This window comes from Mastomys coucha, chromosome X (assembly GCF_008632895.1).
Source record: "Mastomys coucha isolate ucsf_1 chromosome X, UCSF_Mcou_1, whole genome shotgun sequence".
Classification (NCBI taxonomy): domain Eukaryota; kingdom Metazoa; phylum Chordata; class Mammalia; order Rodentia; family Muridae; genus Mastomys; species Mastomys coucha.
The window spans coordinates 54,791,879-54,806,775 of NC_045030.1; the positions used below are offsets into that span (position 1 = coordinate 54,791,879).

Genomic DNA, 14,897 nt, shown 5'->3' on the forward strand with positions numbered 1-14,897 from the left:
TCTCTTGGTTTTCTTACCTTTGCCATGCCTTTAAGTGGGATTTGGTGTATTCCTGAAAGCCCCTTTTCTCCCACCTCCTCCTCCCTCTTCCCAGCTGTAATTGGCTCTAAGACTGCCTGTCCCGCCACATGTCCCAATCATCCAATAGTGCCCTACCCTTCTTTCTTTCCTTAGCCTACTGCTATTTATGGAAGACTTGAAAAGGAAACGGGTAATTTAGGAAAAGCGAATGCTTTAACAGTTTACCGTCTACCAAAAATGAGGATACTGCTGGCATTTTATTTTACTATTTTCTTTTTAACTCTAGGACCTTTTTCATAAAGGATGTGACTTGCCCAGCCTTGTCTTTATCTTGGGACCATATGACACTCATAGTTCAAAAGGCCCTAGAAATGCTACAAGGATTCCTGTTCTGGAGGAAGAGATAAGATAGAATTATATGATCCCTAATTTATAGCATAGTTAGTAAAGAAAAGCCTTAAAAATGCAGTGGTATTTACTGGTTTGGGTATGTCTCTACTTAAAATTCCAGGATACAAAAAGATTGGTATGTCTATTGCCTTTAGTCTCAGGAATGGCACATTTTATCACTTTACAGCATTGTTTTCCAGTTCCTGCCACATGTGTGCATCTTTACAATGTGGTCATCACTTCATTTCATAGTTTTCTCCGCCCTAGAGTACTGACTACTTACTGAATGACTTGTAGATACAATTGAAGATACACTTCAAAATTAATTTTAATTTTAATCAATGAATAATATATATTATGTATACATCTCTAATGGCAATTTAATACGTTAATAACTGGTGCTGGCTCACTGTGTTTTTAGTAAGTGCATGGGTTCTTTCTTGCATTCTTTTTCTATCTTTCACTGAAGAAATCAAGCTGCACCCACACTTCCTAAATTGCGGTCAGAGGGCTTCCTCTAACTTGAGGGAAAACAGGGATGTGTGATGTCTGGCAGGGGCAAGAAGTATAATCCCCCACCTTATCGTCCATGCTTACTTCAAACCTCCACGAGAACAGCTGCGCGAAGAAATCCAGAAGGCCAAGCTGGCTGGCCTAGCTCCTGCTTCAGGAGCCCTCCTAAGGCAACTTTATTAAATGAACTGACTATTCTGTTAACAAGAATGAAAGAATCCAGCTCAAAGGAACGGGACTCACTAGGGTAAGGGAAAGGCATGGGATGCCAAGAAAGATGACATTAAATAAAGAAACAACTTATTTGTTTTTCTCTGGAAAAAAAAAAGAAAGATGACGGAGCAGTCTGGGCGGGGGCTCTCAGGTTTGAGGTCAGATAGCCCTGGGCTCACCAAGCCCAGCTAAGTCTTGAGATGCAGGAGTTCTCAGGAACTTGTCAAAGTTCTCACCATCTTCAGGAATTAGACCTGACAAGTCAGATCTTACTAATTCAATGATTCATACTCATGTCAAAATCATCAAGAATCTTTGAAAGTAAAAACTCCACATTTGATCCGCACAGTAGTCTCGTTTCTATGTATTTGTTTTCTCTCAGACTTTTATGGACTTTCTCACTGAAGTCACTTCCAATTCTAAATACTTCTTACAAATGAAAAAAAATTACAACTAGGATCTATTGAACTAAGGCTGAGGAGTGGATGGATTATTTCCAGACTAAATTATACCTTCTGTAATTAATTTTCAATTAAAAGCCAAGCTCAATGTTCACACAAGCCAGGCTTTCTTTTATGGCTCTAACTTCTCTAATTTATACTTTTTAAAAACTTCTTTCTGTTTTTAAAACCATTTAAATCTACTTAGGATCTGTTATTTCTTCTAATAGCATGAAAAAAATCTGTAAATAATCAGCCTGTTAAAAAGGTAAAATGGATTCCTGAAGATGTTTAGTTCTTTTTTAAAGATTTAACCACAAACTCTACTGGGTTGTCATTAGAGTTTAAAATTAGTGTTATAGCATTTATGACCATTTCCTCTTTGAGTATACATATCATTCTCTAACACTTTATTGAGAAGTAAGTTCTTCCAATTGCAGCCCCGGAGCAGAGCAGGAACTCCTGAGCTGCTTATTTCTTTTCAAATAAACATTTCTATTTTCTCAACACCACCTCTGCCCCAAGTGAACTACACCATTATATAAATCTGAACTTTCAATGGCTTAGCTTTGAAATGGCTAGTCATGGGTTAAGTCAAGCAGCCTACAAGCTTGTGCATTCAGTTGCAGTAAGCTAAGCAACTTAATCCTGCCTCTCTCTCTCTCTCTCTCTCTCTCTCTCTCTCTCTCTGTGTATACATACATACTATCCTTCATGTCAATTGAACTAACATGATCCATGTCTAAGAAGGTAAGGGGGTTTATGTGTATGTATGCTGGGGACAGAACCCATGGCCTTATACAGGCTAAGCATACTTTATCACCCAACAATATCCCATAACACTAAGGAAAAGGTTCTTAATACATGGAATCTGATTTCTCTATATAGCCTAGAGTAGTCTAGACGTCTCAATTGCCTCTGACATTCAAAGATGAACTTACTCATTTTCTAATATTTGAAAATATGAAAAGATGTTTTATCTTAGAACCAGAGGTGTTGATTTTTATCCTTCAAAGTCTGGCAAAGGGGGAAGAATAGTGAAGGTAGTAGAGTTTAAGAAATGAGATTGCTGGACAATTAGTTGTCCTCAGTATCTAGCAGTGATTTCTCCTATCATACGGATTTCTCAGACTCCTGGGGCACTTACCCAGAGCCCAAACACTACTATGCACTTAAGAAATGCCTCCTAGAAGTTGAGTGAATGGCTTCAGAAAAATGGCTCCCAATCTTTTTCTTCTGGCATTCTCTGAGTCAGCTAAAAGCCATAGGAACTGTGCACAGAAAAACCTCATGTATACATAAAAACGTTGCCTGTGATCTTAGGAAGTTCAAGGGCCCGTGACATCTGCTCCTGGAGCAGGATCCGGCTCCTCATAGGCCCACAGACCACATGAAGTTAGAGAGTACTAACACAAAATTAAAAACTTACATTAGATACTATGAGATTGTTTGGGGATTAAAAAAAAAACTAGATTGTATAGTTCTCAAAGATGAACTTTGTGGGTGACAATGTCTTTTCGAGATGGCAAAACGGTGAACAAGCACAGGAGAATAAGAATACAGAAATTAAGATCCCCCGGGCAAACATAACCTGCCCTTATTTTTGTGCAATCTGTATTTTACGTTTTAAATGTTTAAAAATATTAAAAGAATAATATTTAGTGACACAGGGAAATTATGATCATATTTTTATTTTAATATCTATTCATTGATTTCACTGTGCTCCTTTTGTAGACTTATATTAAAAAAAGTTATGGGCATCTAATTTCTCTCAAACATAAGAATTCATACACACACAGACACACATACACACACAGACACACACACACACACACACGCCTACCCAGACATGTTTATAGTTGCTACTTAGTGATTAACTACGGGAAGACAACAGGCTTCCAAGGTAAGATTTTAAGAGCCAGTAAATGATCTGAAAGGACTCTGAAACATCTTCCGAATAGGAAGACAATTCAAGAACAATTCTAGCTCCTTAACCAGTTACCTCTTGATAGTCTTGGTTGATTTCGTATCTTAGCTACTGTGAACAGTGGCCAATAAACCTGGAAGTACAGGTATCTCTTTCATATGATTTGAGTAATCAGGATAACGCAAATCTTGGTAAGTCCTAAGGGTCCCAACACATGGATCCACTAAGTGAGGAGATGAGAAGGCTAATTACACTGATTAGCATTTCACATTCTATGCTTCTATAAAATTATTGATTGCAATGTACCTCATAAATATGTGGGCAAATGTGTTTCCATTTAAAAATTAAGAAGAAAAGCAAAAGTTATGCCTCAAGTACATGTGTCTAGTTTGCAAACATTTGAGGGACACTAACCCATTGCTTAAAATGAATTATTCATCAAGTTAGCATAAAGAAATGAAAATTAAATGTTATGCCAAATCCATTGTCTCTCTAACAAAAGAGACTACTTATTCTCAGTAATATCCAACATCACTTACAATTATTGATGAACACAAAAGATTTTAAGTGATGTAAATTATAGCATGACCTAGTAGCCACAGAATAGCTATGGTCTCCCATCTCTGGGCTTCTATCTAGAGGTAGAAGACTAACCATTTTCTTTTACTAAGGGTAAACATTTGTTAGCAATTCATTGAGTCGATTTTAATAACAGAAAAACAGTGCCTGTAAACTTTATAAGCACTCATAATAGCATTCAGTTGGGCTTATTACTGTCAGAAAATTACAAACAGCAATGAAATGGATAGTTGTAGTTTCTATCTGACTTTATTAACTGTTCACATAGAGCACAACTGAATAGCCTGTGTTTCATAGTTTTTACTTGGTCACCTATTTGGTAATGTTCTTTTTTTTTTAATTAGATATTTTCTTATTTACATGTCATATGATTTCTCCTTTCCCAGTTTCCCCTCCCCTCCCAAAAAAACCAACAACAAGAACAAACCCCTGTTCCCTCCCCCCTTCCCCTGCTCACCACCCCACCCTCTCCCACTTACTGGCCCTACACTGGGCCATAGAACCTTCACAGGGCCAAGGTCCTCTCCTCCCATTGATGACTGACTTGGCCATCCTCTGCTATACACATGCTGCTGGAGCCATTAGTCCCACCATGTGTTTGAGTGATGTTCTTAAAGGACAGAAGTAGTTAAAAGGCATGCTGAAGGAGGCCCATGTAATCTCCAGACCAGTTAAATGGTACCTCAACAATTACGCAAATGATAAGCAGATTACAGTGACTATAAAGAGCAAATGGGAGGCCTCAAACCACAGTTCATATTGACCATTCTTTGGTGGAAGGAGAAGCCTGCAATAGAGGGCCTGGAATTACAACAGAGTACCCACACTCATATCAGCATAGGGAAGGAACAAACAACCGCTTCTGTAGGCAGGCTGCCTGACACCTCCTAAGCAAGGCAATTTGGACTATTCTGAGGAATAAGCAAGAATGGACCTAAAAATCAATGTTTGGTGATCAGCATATGAAAATCATGGCATTCAATGAAACACAGTCTTCCAGTGGTGGCTTTACAGGTAGATGCTTATCGCCAGGGATACCAAATTGGCTGTACTGGACCGAAACATGGTTTTTGTATGTGAACGATACCTTGTTTTGTTTTGTTTTGTTTTTAAACAGAGTACAAAACAAACTGCAAAGGTTTCTGCTGGGGAATGGGAAGAGCCAAGATGAGCAAGGAACCCACAAGTATTTATAAAATGCACTAAGAGGTCCCATCCCATCATCAAGTTTGGGACAAAGTAAAACAACAAAAACAAAGACAAACTTTTGCATGCTTATTACAAAGATAATGCTACAGAAGAAAAAAAGAATAGCCCAATGTGATAAATGTAGAGAACCTTGTTAGAACAAGAAATAGTCATTCAATGGCTAACGGCTGAGGTATAGCAGCAAACGTTATTAGATACAGATTTTACTTTAACATAATGAAGACTTAAGGTGAACAACATACAAAGTGATGAAAATGGACCTAAGAAAGCACTTTGGTTCAGTAATTGTTAGCAAGAGTAAATCTAGGATCTGTGAAGCCTGTAGCTATTCCCAAACACTTTTTTTTTTTTGTTTTGTTTTTCGAGACGGGGTTTCTCTGTGTAGCCCCGGCTGTCCTGGAACTCACTCTGTAGACCAGGCTGGCCTGGAACTCAGAAATCCACCTGTCTCTGCCTCCCAAGTGCTGAGATTAAAGGCATGCGCCACCACTGCCTGGCCCCAAACACCTTTTAAAGGAACTGCTAGAGCTCCTCTCAGGATACTTGAAGAAAGCTATACAAATGAGAAGTCTTTATCCTTAATTAGTTAAGTCTACCTCTGGAAACAAAGGTGAACCAATAAATAACACAATCTTTGTTTTTTGTCTAGAAATGTAGGTAACTCTAAATGAAATTCTGTCTCAAATCACAGTAGTGCTCTAGAATTCTCATGATGTGATTTGGTTAACTTCATTGTGCCAATACCCTCTACATAAATTATCAGGTGACTACACTCCACTAGGTCTAGATCAGCTATATGTCAAGATCTGCTTTCATGGCAATCACAAAATTCAAAGAAGTAGAGGAATTTCTTGATACAGGTCCATGTATACAGAATGTCTAAAGAAAAATATGTATCCTCTCATAGAATTATAGTTACTTTATATGTACATGCATCATCTGTAGTAGTAAGAACCCTTTCGTATCTCTAAAATTCTTCATTGTGAAGCTGAGGTTATTTTTAATTTTTGCTTTGTTTGAGAGTTTTCTGGCATGTCTACTACTATATTTTACAGTGTTCTTTTACCTCTTGACAACATAAACCAAGTCTGAATATCAGAAACACTGGCTTTTGACAACATAAACCAAGTCTGAATATCAGAAACACTGGCTTTTTAAATGCACTGGAAAAAATGCTAGGGAGCCACATTGCTTGCTCTACCTGCTAAACTTTCTTAATAAAGCCACCTAAAAGCTTTCAAAGGTAGATCTTTACAGTAGCAAATGTCAGTGCATGCCTGTTAAACACAGTGAACAAACTCACCTACCTAAATTGACTAGCAAGCATCCCACCTAAATTGACTAGGTGTGGTTTTTATTCATTGTTCAGTTACATTGAACAGAATCTGCTCTCTAGCTCTCACTCTTTGTAGGTTGACATTCCCTTTATCTAGGGGCTTATAATAAGCAAGCTATATTCAGTTTTCCAAAGGCAGATGCACTCTTTTGGTATCCTAGAAACAAATCAAAGTATGCTTTGTGGAAAGACCTGAAGTTCAAGCTAGTGATACAAATGGCTATTAATGTGTGATCACACAAACACAGGACTGGAAATTTTTAAACAAAATTTGTTCTAAGAAGTAGCATCAAATTATTAGTAAGAGGGTGATTAAAAGGGAAAAAAGAACTGATTATAGGAAGAATCAGCACCACAGAAATTAGGCAAAATTATACATTCCCGCTGTAATATCAAGATTGGGATTCATATTAAAGAGATCTCTTCCAGATGAGACTAGTAAATTTCACTTAAAATTGAACACATTAGCTGAATTACAACAGTTCTACAAAGCAACTTCCTACACCATAGAGGAGCATATCAACCATCTCAGGATTAGATTTTTGTGTACATACTAGCTATAGAAATTAATCCATATTAACTTATTACATTCCAATAGCTATCAGTAAATGAGGTGGAAAAACAATTTCTAATTGTTCCCTGGGGGTCTTCTATGTATTATTTATCTACTGTAACATGCCATAAAATAAATTGTACTCTCATGAGTTATATTGGTGATCTTCTTAAGCCTGAGATCTGACATTATACCCACCAAAGAAAAAAAGGAAATATATATATTTAGCCTATTATCAAACTCATAGAGAATCGAATTAGAAAGCACAATTGAAGAATGTTCAAAACTTAATAAATGTATTTCTCATTTCTTTTAAAACATTTCTCTATGTGCCCAGCATGTGCCTCTCTAACCATTCCGACATGGAGTGAGACTGGAGACACAGAGGATCTCACAGGCTGAAAAGAAAGAACATAGTTTTTCTCACCCCTACTTTACCCTATGCTGGACTCTGATTCCTGAAATGGCATTTGACTGGCACCCTGAGGCTGTGGCACCCTGTGCCCTGAGGCTTTGAAAAGATACTTGCTCTGGCTTTATAGGATATATTGTGCTCAAGTGTTAGTAACATCTTGCTCTATTCCTTGCTATTCCCATAAGAGCCTGAGAATGCTAATGGTGAGTTGAACTACACCACTGACCAACATTGACCAACATCTCCCTACCCTCACCTAAAGCTTCTAGCAATAATCAGTTTATTCTCTGTTCCTATGAGTTCAACACTTTTGAGATTCTACATGTAAGTGAAACCATGCAGCATTTGCTGTTCTCAATCTGATCTGTTCCACATGGCACAGTGTCCTTTAGGTTAATCCATGTTGTCTCATTTTATAAATGAGGCACATATGTGTTATATATATAAATCATTACATTTATACCTAAAATGAATACATCTTGTCATCATACCACAATAGAGTGAAAAACTAGTTAAAAATTCCTTTGGTTTATTCCCATGTGCTTTGTGATCCTTCAGCATATCAACGCCCAGAAGAGTTCAACAAGGACTTTGCTCATGTAAAATATTACTGAAGGCCAAACGAGCTCTCAGGAGCTCGCTGGTTACGTGAAGGTTAATCAGTCAACTTAATTATCAACACTGACTTAGCAGGCAAATATATTTGGCAAACAAATAGTGTAGAACGTGAAATCTATCTTCATATCAACCTGTCTAGATATTCTGGAAACAGGATCACAAACAAAAGCATCAAGTACTCAATAGCCTCCCACGGTTTTCAAGGACTGCCATAACTTACGAGTGATGACATCTGAGCGTTCTGGAGCATAAGCTGCATGTGCTGGGCGAACATGGCTGCGGTGGTCTTCTGATGAATCAGATTGTTCCTCCCATTAATTTCTAGCTGCGACTTTAAGTGGGGTGGGGGGTGGAGATACTTGCAGTTCTCACGAGTGCACCGACCCTAAGAGGAAAATTTTAGATACACCTTTGTTTACTAATTCTGGTATGGTCAAAGAAATTATAGAACCGTTCTGAGCTCTTAAGAACCAACAGTCACAAGCACTAGCCACGAAGTCCCCCATTTTCTTTTCCTAACAGCCCTGTCAAATTGACACTCTTATCATCTTCATCTCCGAGCTGAAGAAACTGAGACTAGGAGATATCACGTGACTTGCCCATGAGGACATAACCGCCAGAATCTAGAAGGTCTCATTCCAGAACGTTCTTACTTGCTCTGTTTTGCTCTACTTTGATTGTGCATCATATTATATTTAGAACATGAAATATTAGAAAGGTAGGCCATAGAAATAAGTAAGAAATAGTAAGTAGAAATTAAAAAGTTAATAATCTTTTAACAAGAGATGTAAAGATGTAAAGTCATCTGTTTAAGACTGGGATCTGGATCCACATGAACAAGTAACTAAAAAAAAAAATTCAGGAAGGATTGTTAAGAATCACATACAAGTTTACTAATCCTGGATTCAATTACCTGGAACATTCTAGGTTCCAAAGCTTTCTTTTTCCTCAACGTTTTATACTAAGGAGGCTTTGGTAATCTGACAATAAATCTGTATGTTTGGTAGTCAGGTTGCTCATTAGGCTCTAGCAACAATGTCCTTTGGTCATGTCGCTACTAAACTATGTCCTGAATTCTCATCATTTTTTAAATTCATAGTTTAATCGGTTTCAAGAAAGGATAATATTTAAATTGTATTGAACCATGCATGGTGACTCACATCTGTAATCCCAGTATTGTGGAGACAGAGGCAGGGGGAGTGCCATGAGTTCAAGGCTGACTTAGGCTCGAGAGTGGGGTCTGTTTAAAAAAAGCAAAAGCAAAACCCCACATGCCTTTGATGTCCAGTAAATGGGGACTCAGCTGCTGATTATGTGGTAGCAAAGAGTGTCACTGGACAAGTTGTTTATTGCAATGCCTTTATATGACCTACCACTGTATTCAACTATGAACCTTACACAAAGCAACTGAAGTCTATCCTGTTTGGATTACTAAATCCACCATAATCCTTTTAAGATAAGCACAACTACAAGGAAAACCTTTTCTCATTGAAGCTGGAGCTTTACCCAGCATGAAGTCATTGGAAGAGGAAGAGGAAGAAAGAAAAAAAATACAACCTTTTTCTTTGGCCTCAGAATGCAAGTTGCCAAGTCATCTGAATTCCCATGGGAAAAATGTGTGGGTTGACCAAGAGTTTTCATTCAACACATCCTATGCATGGTGCTTAGTTGCAATACTCAAATGATACACACATTCACTTATTTATATTTCATTATCTTCCAATGGAGTCATTCCTACAATTTTACTTAGAAACATGGTGCATACTTCAACGTGTTTGCCGAGCTACATATGATGCAAATTTGAATGCATTGTTGCTGCTTTTTTGAAACGTCTTCATTAATTCTATAATATATATGTATGTGTATATATATATATATGTGTATATATATATAGGAAACTATATATATATACACATATATATATGTATAGTTTCCTTGCATGATAATTGCACATATTCATGAGGTAGAGTATAACCTAAAACCTGGTGTGAAAAACTGAAAGGAGACTTATAATGTGCTGTTCTTTTTTCCCTGATATATTTATTTTTAGTCAAATTAAAATAATTATCAAATCTAATAATAGCCTCACTTCAAAGATATCTTTAAATTTTGTTCTTAAATTCTGGAAAAAGAAGAAATTATACATATTAATAGTTGGAAATGTTATTAAGCTGATTCTCCTGAATTCATACAAATAGCTTATAAAGAGCTATATAATTTCAATACAGAAAAGTACTATAAGAAAAACTTCCCCCACACTAAAATCACAGTCTCAGGGATCTCTTTCCACAAAAACCACAAACACAATTTTACATATACTATCTCTCTTAAACACTAAGACAGACATGGGAATTACAATGCCTAGACTCTTCACCCTCCAGCAACATAACTTAGGTTATTTGGCTCAAAAATCCAGTGTAGAAGGTGCATAGCATTGGGTGACTTCCACCACTGCATGGTAGTTTCCGCTTCTACGTCAGCCTTCCTGCTATTCCTTCCAGACCCCAACAGCAAAGATTTCCCCAAAGTCCAGGCCTAAATTTTGTTCTCTTCTCCCATCTCATTTCTCCAGAGAAATGGAATTATCCCAAAGTTGCAGGGAGCCCTGTAATTGTCCAGATCTTAAATGTCCATCTATCTCTGGCCTCTGGTCTGAGTTTCAGGCTTTTTTATCAGCAGCTGCATTTGGGGCTCTTGCCCTCTGACCAGGTGGAAATACCTTACTGCTGACTTGTGCCTGGCTTTCAGCTTGCTACAGACACACATTCTGGGGCATTGCGTCAGTTCTATGGTTTGGGGGCAGTTACATAGCAGTGAGTAAAAGAACTCAGGCAGCTGCTGAGCAGAATTGCCTTGGGTTACAAAGCCTAGACAACTTAAGACAATTACTATTAGGTAGTTGTGGAATAGGATTTGTAATCCCTCTGCAAAAGAGAAAAAGACATATAAATACATCTATTATATTCAGAATTCCAAACAATAGAGTGCCTTTACCTTCATTAATTTATTTATTTCAGTAGAGTGCCTTTTAAAGGGAAAGAAAAGGAACTGATTGGAATTTTAGCATTTACAAAAGATTACAGAAATTAACATCATTTACACTTACTGTATTAGAAGAAAGGGAGAAGAACACAGGGACGAAAGAGGCGCAGTATATCTGGCATATTTTATGCAAGCCCAGAGAGAAAAAAAATGAACATGTCTTTATGATTTCTTTATTACTGTCCCTTACAAATAGTAACTTTCCTTAAACTTTTTTTCAGAAACTAATGAGATTTTTACAAAGCAAAAACAGTACACAGAAATAGAAAACAAAAAGGGAAATTACAGTGTAAAAATTACATCAAGTTAGGCTATAAAACCAAAGCATGATATGAGGCATCGTGAAATTAAAAAGAAAAAAGTTATTCCTGTTAGTTATGAGATTTTACTTGATTCATAAAGCATCCTTTTTTGAATGACAGAATCCATAATTTAATTCTATAACAATGCAAATGCATAGCAATACCACCTTACTGGAGACTGCTGTTTATGACACAGAAAGCTTATAAAATACAAAATCTAAATTTTTTATCAAAATAATAGATGAGGAGATCATGTAATTTAATATTCATGTTGACTGTGAAATACACTGGTACAAAGGAACACTAAGACTCCCTCATTTTTTTTTAAAACTTACTTCAGAACTCAGGGCAATGTATTTATATGCAGAACATTTGATGATAATAAACTTCTAGATACGATTCATTCTTCAAGAACTCCAAATTTAGTTACAGGCTTTCATACTTTAATTGATATGATGGGGGATATAATTGTAATTTTTGATATTTGGTAGCCCTTGGTTTTTATTCATAGTGGTAAAAATGACTTTGGTAAAGCATATATGGACTGTCCCAAAGACTGCTGCTGTCCTTTGAAAAACAATGACTACAGATTAGAAAGCTTACCATGAAAGTCCCTGAGACTACTAAGCAGTCTGAGTGGGCCACAAGACACCCTTTTACAACGAATCCACCATAATCCAGTACCAATCTTAGCTCTGAAAAAGCAACCCCTCATTTTCCACAGCCAAATCAATGATGTCTCAAGCCGTCATCTACATTGTTATCTAGACCAAGAGTGTCAGAATTGCCATGGATCAGGTAAGTATTCCACCATGTTCTGAAGGACTTCATAAATGTTAGGTGACAACATCCTTTGTCCTAAGCGACTATCCTAAAAACAGCACGTAGGGCTGGCCAAGACATGTAAATCAATTTTCCTCACCCCTTAACCACGCACAGAGAGAGACTTTAAAAAAAATAAGGGACTTAGAGAGTGAGCTCATTAAGGCTTGCCTCAATTTCCCTCCTTTCCTACTGACTTTTGGTCTTAAAACCATAGAACTCTCACCTGGTCGTCATTATGTTATTAAGTTAAGCAGCTAGCACAATGATTTTAGAAGGAAAGCAGTTTTTCCTGAAATCAGTCCTCCCACTCTGATGGGTCTTCAGGTTCCCTCTTTTCCCACGCACTGTCTGGGAAAATGCCACCAAAACGCAGCAGGGCGAGGGAACGGCTGATGACATCTGTGAACCACAGCTGCATCAAAAAGTTGATAACAGATAAAGGAGAAACTTGCAGAGCATTTATAAAACCTCCAAAATCCAATCTATTGCCTTTCCCGTACCTTTTGGCTTTTCACAAGTGAATAGCAAGCCTTTAACGGAGAAAGAAAAGTAGCATTGTAATGATTCAGATGCTGCCTAAGTCTTGGAAGTTATGAGAGAGTCTCTCAGCTAACAGAATACTATGCACTTGGTGGGGAAAAAAAACTATGAAAAATACTTTTTATGTTCATAAGAGAGCCCTGCCATCTATCAAAATAAGAAAAGGACCCTAGGAAGCTGAAAAAGGTACCTTCTGCCAGTTACTGTCTCCATAACAAAAACAACTGTTTGCAGAATAACTTACCTCTTCATATACATTTGGAGTTATGGGGAGGGGGTTGGTAGATGAAAATTATCTCTCTCAGATACAAATTTACCTGAATTACCTTTTCAAAGACATAGCCTTATAAATCTGCACTATCAGCAGCTAAAAACTACATGTTAAACACGCCACACAGATGACTTGTTCAAGAAGAAAAAAAGAGTGTCTCTGTTTTCATGGTCCTGTGGTAAATGAAGGAAAAAGTCCTGACCTGTGCTCTCCCACTGTAACATATGTATGCTCGTAGACGTGGCTTCTCAGAGGACGTACAAGTGAATAGAGAATTTATACCTGCCAGGTACCAGGCGGTCTAGTCCCTGCAGTATCACAGACCTACTGAAATCTAGGAGATATCTGAAAGAGCAAAAGCTGACTCAGCTATTAGCAGTTACCAGCAAATCTCTACTTTCTTTCTCTTGCAGTTCTGTCTCTCAGCTAATAGGGATAATAAACATACTTTTCTCCTCCAAACAGTGTATTATCAATCAGTATTGACGTATTGTACCACGAGTATCCTCAACATGTTGCATATCACCACCTTTATTATAAATTTGAGATGCTGGTAAGAAATCTGGAAAAAAAATGTTTTTAAAAAAATATGTTGAAGGCAAAAATAATGAGGCTGAACACAAATCACCAAGGAATGGACCAGCAAAATGCTCCTCAGAGGTACAATTAACATCCCTTTCTTCATACTATTAGAATCCTGCTTTCCTGAAACAACCCAAAGGCACATTTCTCAGGACAATCATGACCTCCATGAAACTAGCTATGAAGTCCAAATAGGCCAAGACTCTGGGAAGAAAGTAGCATTTTCCTGCCTATCTCTTTCAAGAGAGTGTAGTAGCTGTGACCTCTAAATCACGAAGGAAGGATTAGGCTCTCAACAATTGTCTGTTGTTCTGGACGAGGCCACTAAGATAATTTGATTCTGAGAATTGAAACACTTTAGGGCTGAACCAGACTTGAAGTAACATCTTGTGTACCCATATCTGACGGGGGTGGGGAGTAAAGGCCAGGTGGGTGATGGGATTTATCCTAATTCACAAGCAGCTCAGTAAGCACAAGAGCCAATTCTCTCGTTCTCAGTACACAAAATGGAGTCTGTTAAAATGACTACGTGCCTGTAAAGACTGTTCCTGGGGCCTTCTCCCCACCCCCTACCCCTTATCTTACCTTTATGCCTCCAAGTGTATATACTCAGCGCTGCCCTAACACCTATTGCTAAATACATCATTAAATTGTTTGCATGCCTATCTCATCTGCCAGACTTTGAGTCTCTCAGAGAAGACCTCTATCTTTCTCATCTTTGAATCCCCCCAGGGATGCATCTGTGCCTGGTGGATAGTGGCCACACAAGCTTGCTAGCCTTTGGGAGAAGAGTTTTCTAGAGGGCTGCACTTAAAACTTCTCCTTGCTCCCCTTTCTATTGCCTTTTGTGAGTTCCCTCTTCTTTCCAAGTAAGAGAACATTAGTCAACACATGACTGAGTTGAATGAACTATTATTTGAGTCTAGAAAATAGTCTGTAAGTTTTCTGCTACGATTATGAACCCCGAGGAATATATGACCACCTTTCTAGTAATTTAGTATAACTGAACCAGAAGTGACATGAATGCATAAGGCACCCAGACATGTCCCCCTAGTTCTAATCCAAAGAGTCTCAAGATCCCCAGAATCAAGAACCCCCACTGTATGACCAACAGGAATGAT

General features: G+C 37.8%; 1 protein-coding gene across 12 annotated transcripts in view; it reads right to left on the bottom strand.

Annotated features, from left to right (window-relative positions):
- Window positions 1-14,897, bottom strand: part of Mbnl3 (muscleblind like splicing regulator 3) — a 97,217-nt gene that overhangs the window by 17,118 nt on the left and 65,202 nt on the right. For all 12 annotated transcript variants that reach the window (XM_031359033.1, XM_031359165.1, XM_031358690.1 and 9 more), the window contains one exon: window positions 8,435-8,599. In XM_031359033.1, coding sequence (XP_031214893.1) covers window positions 8,435-8,488 — 54 coding nt within the window. In that variant the 5' untranslated portion in view covers window positions 8,489-8,599. The remainder of the gene's footprint in view (window positions 1-8,434; window positions 8,600-14,897) is intronic.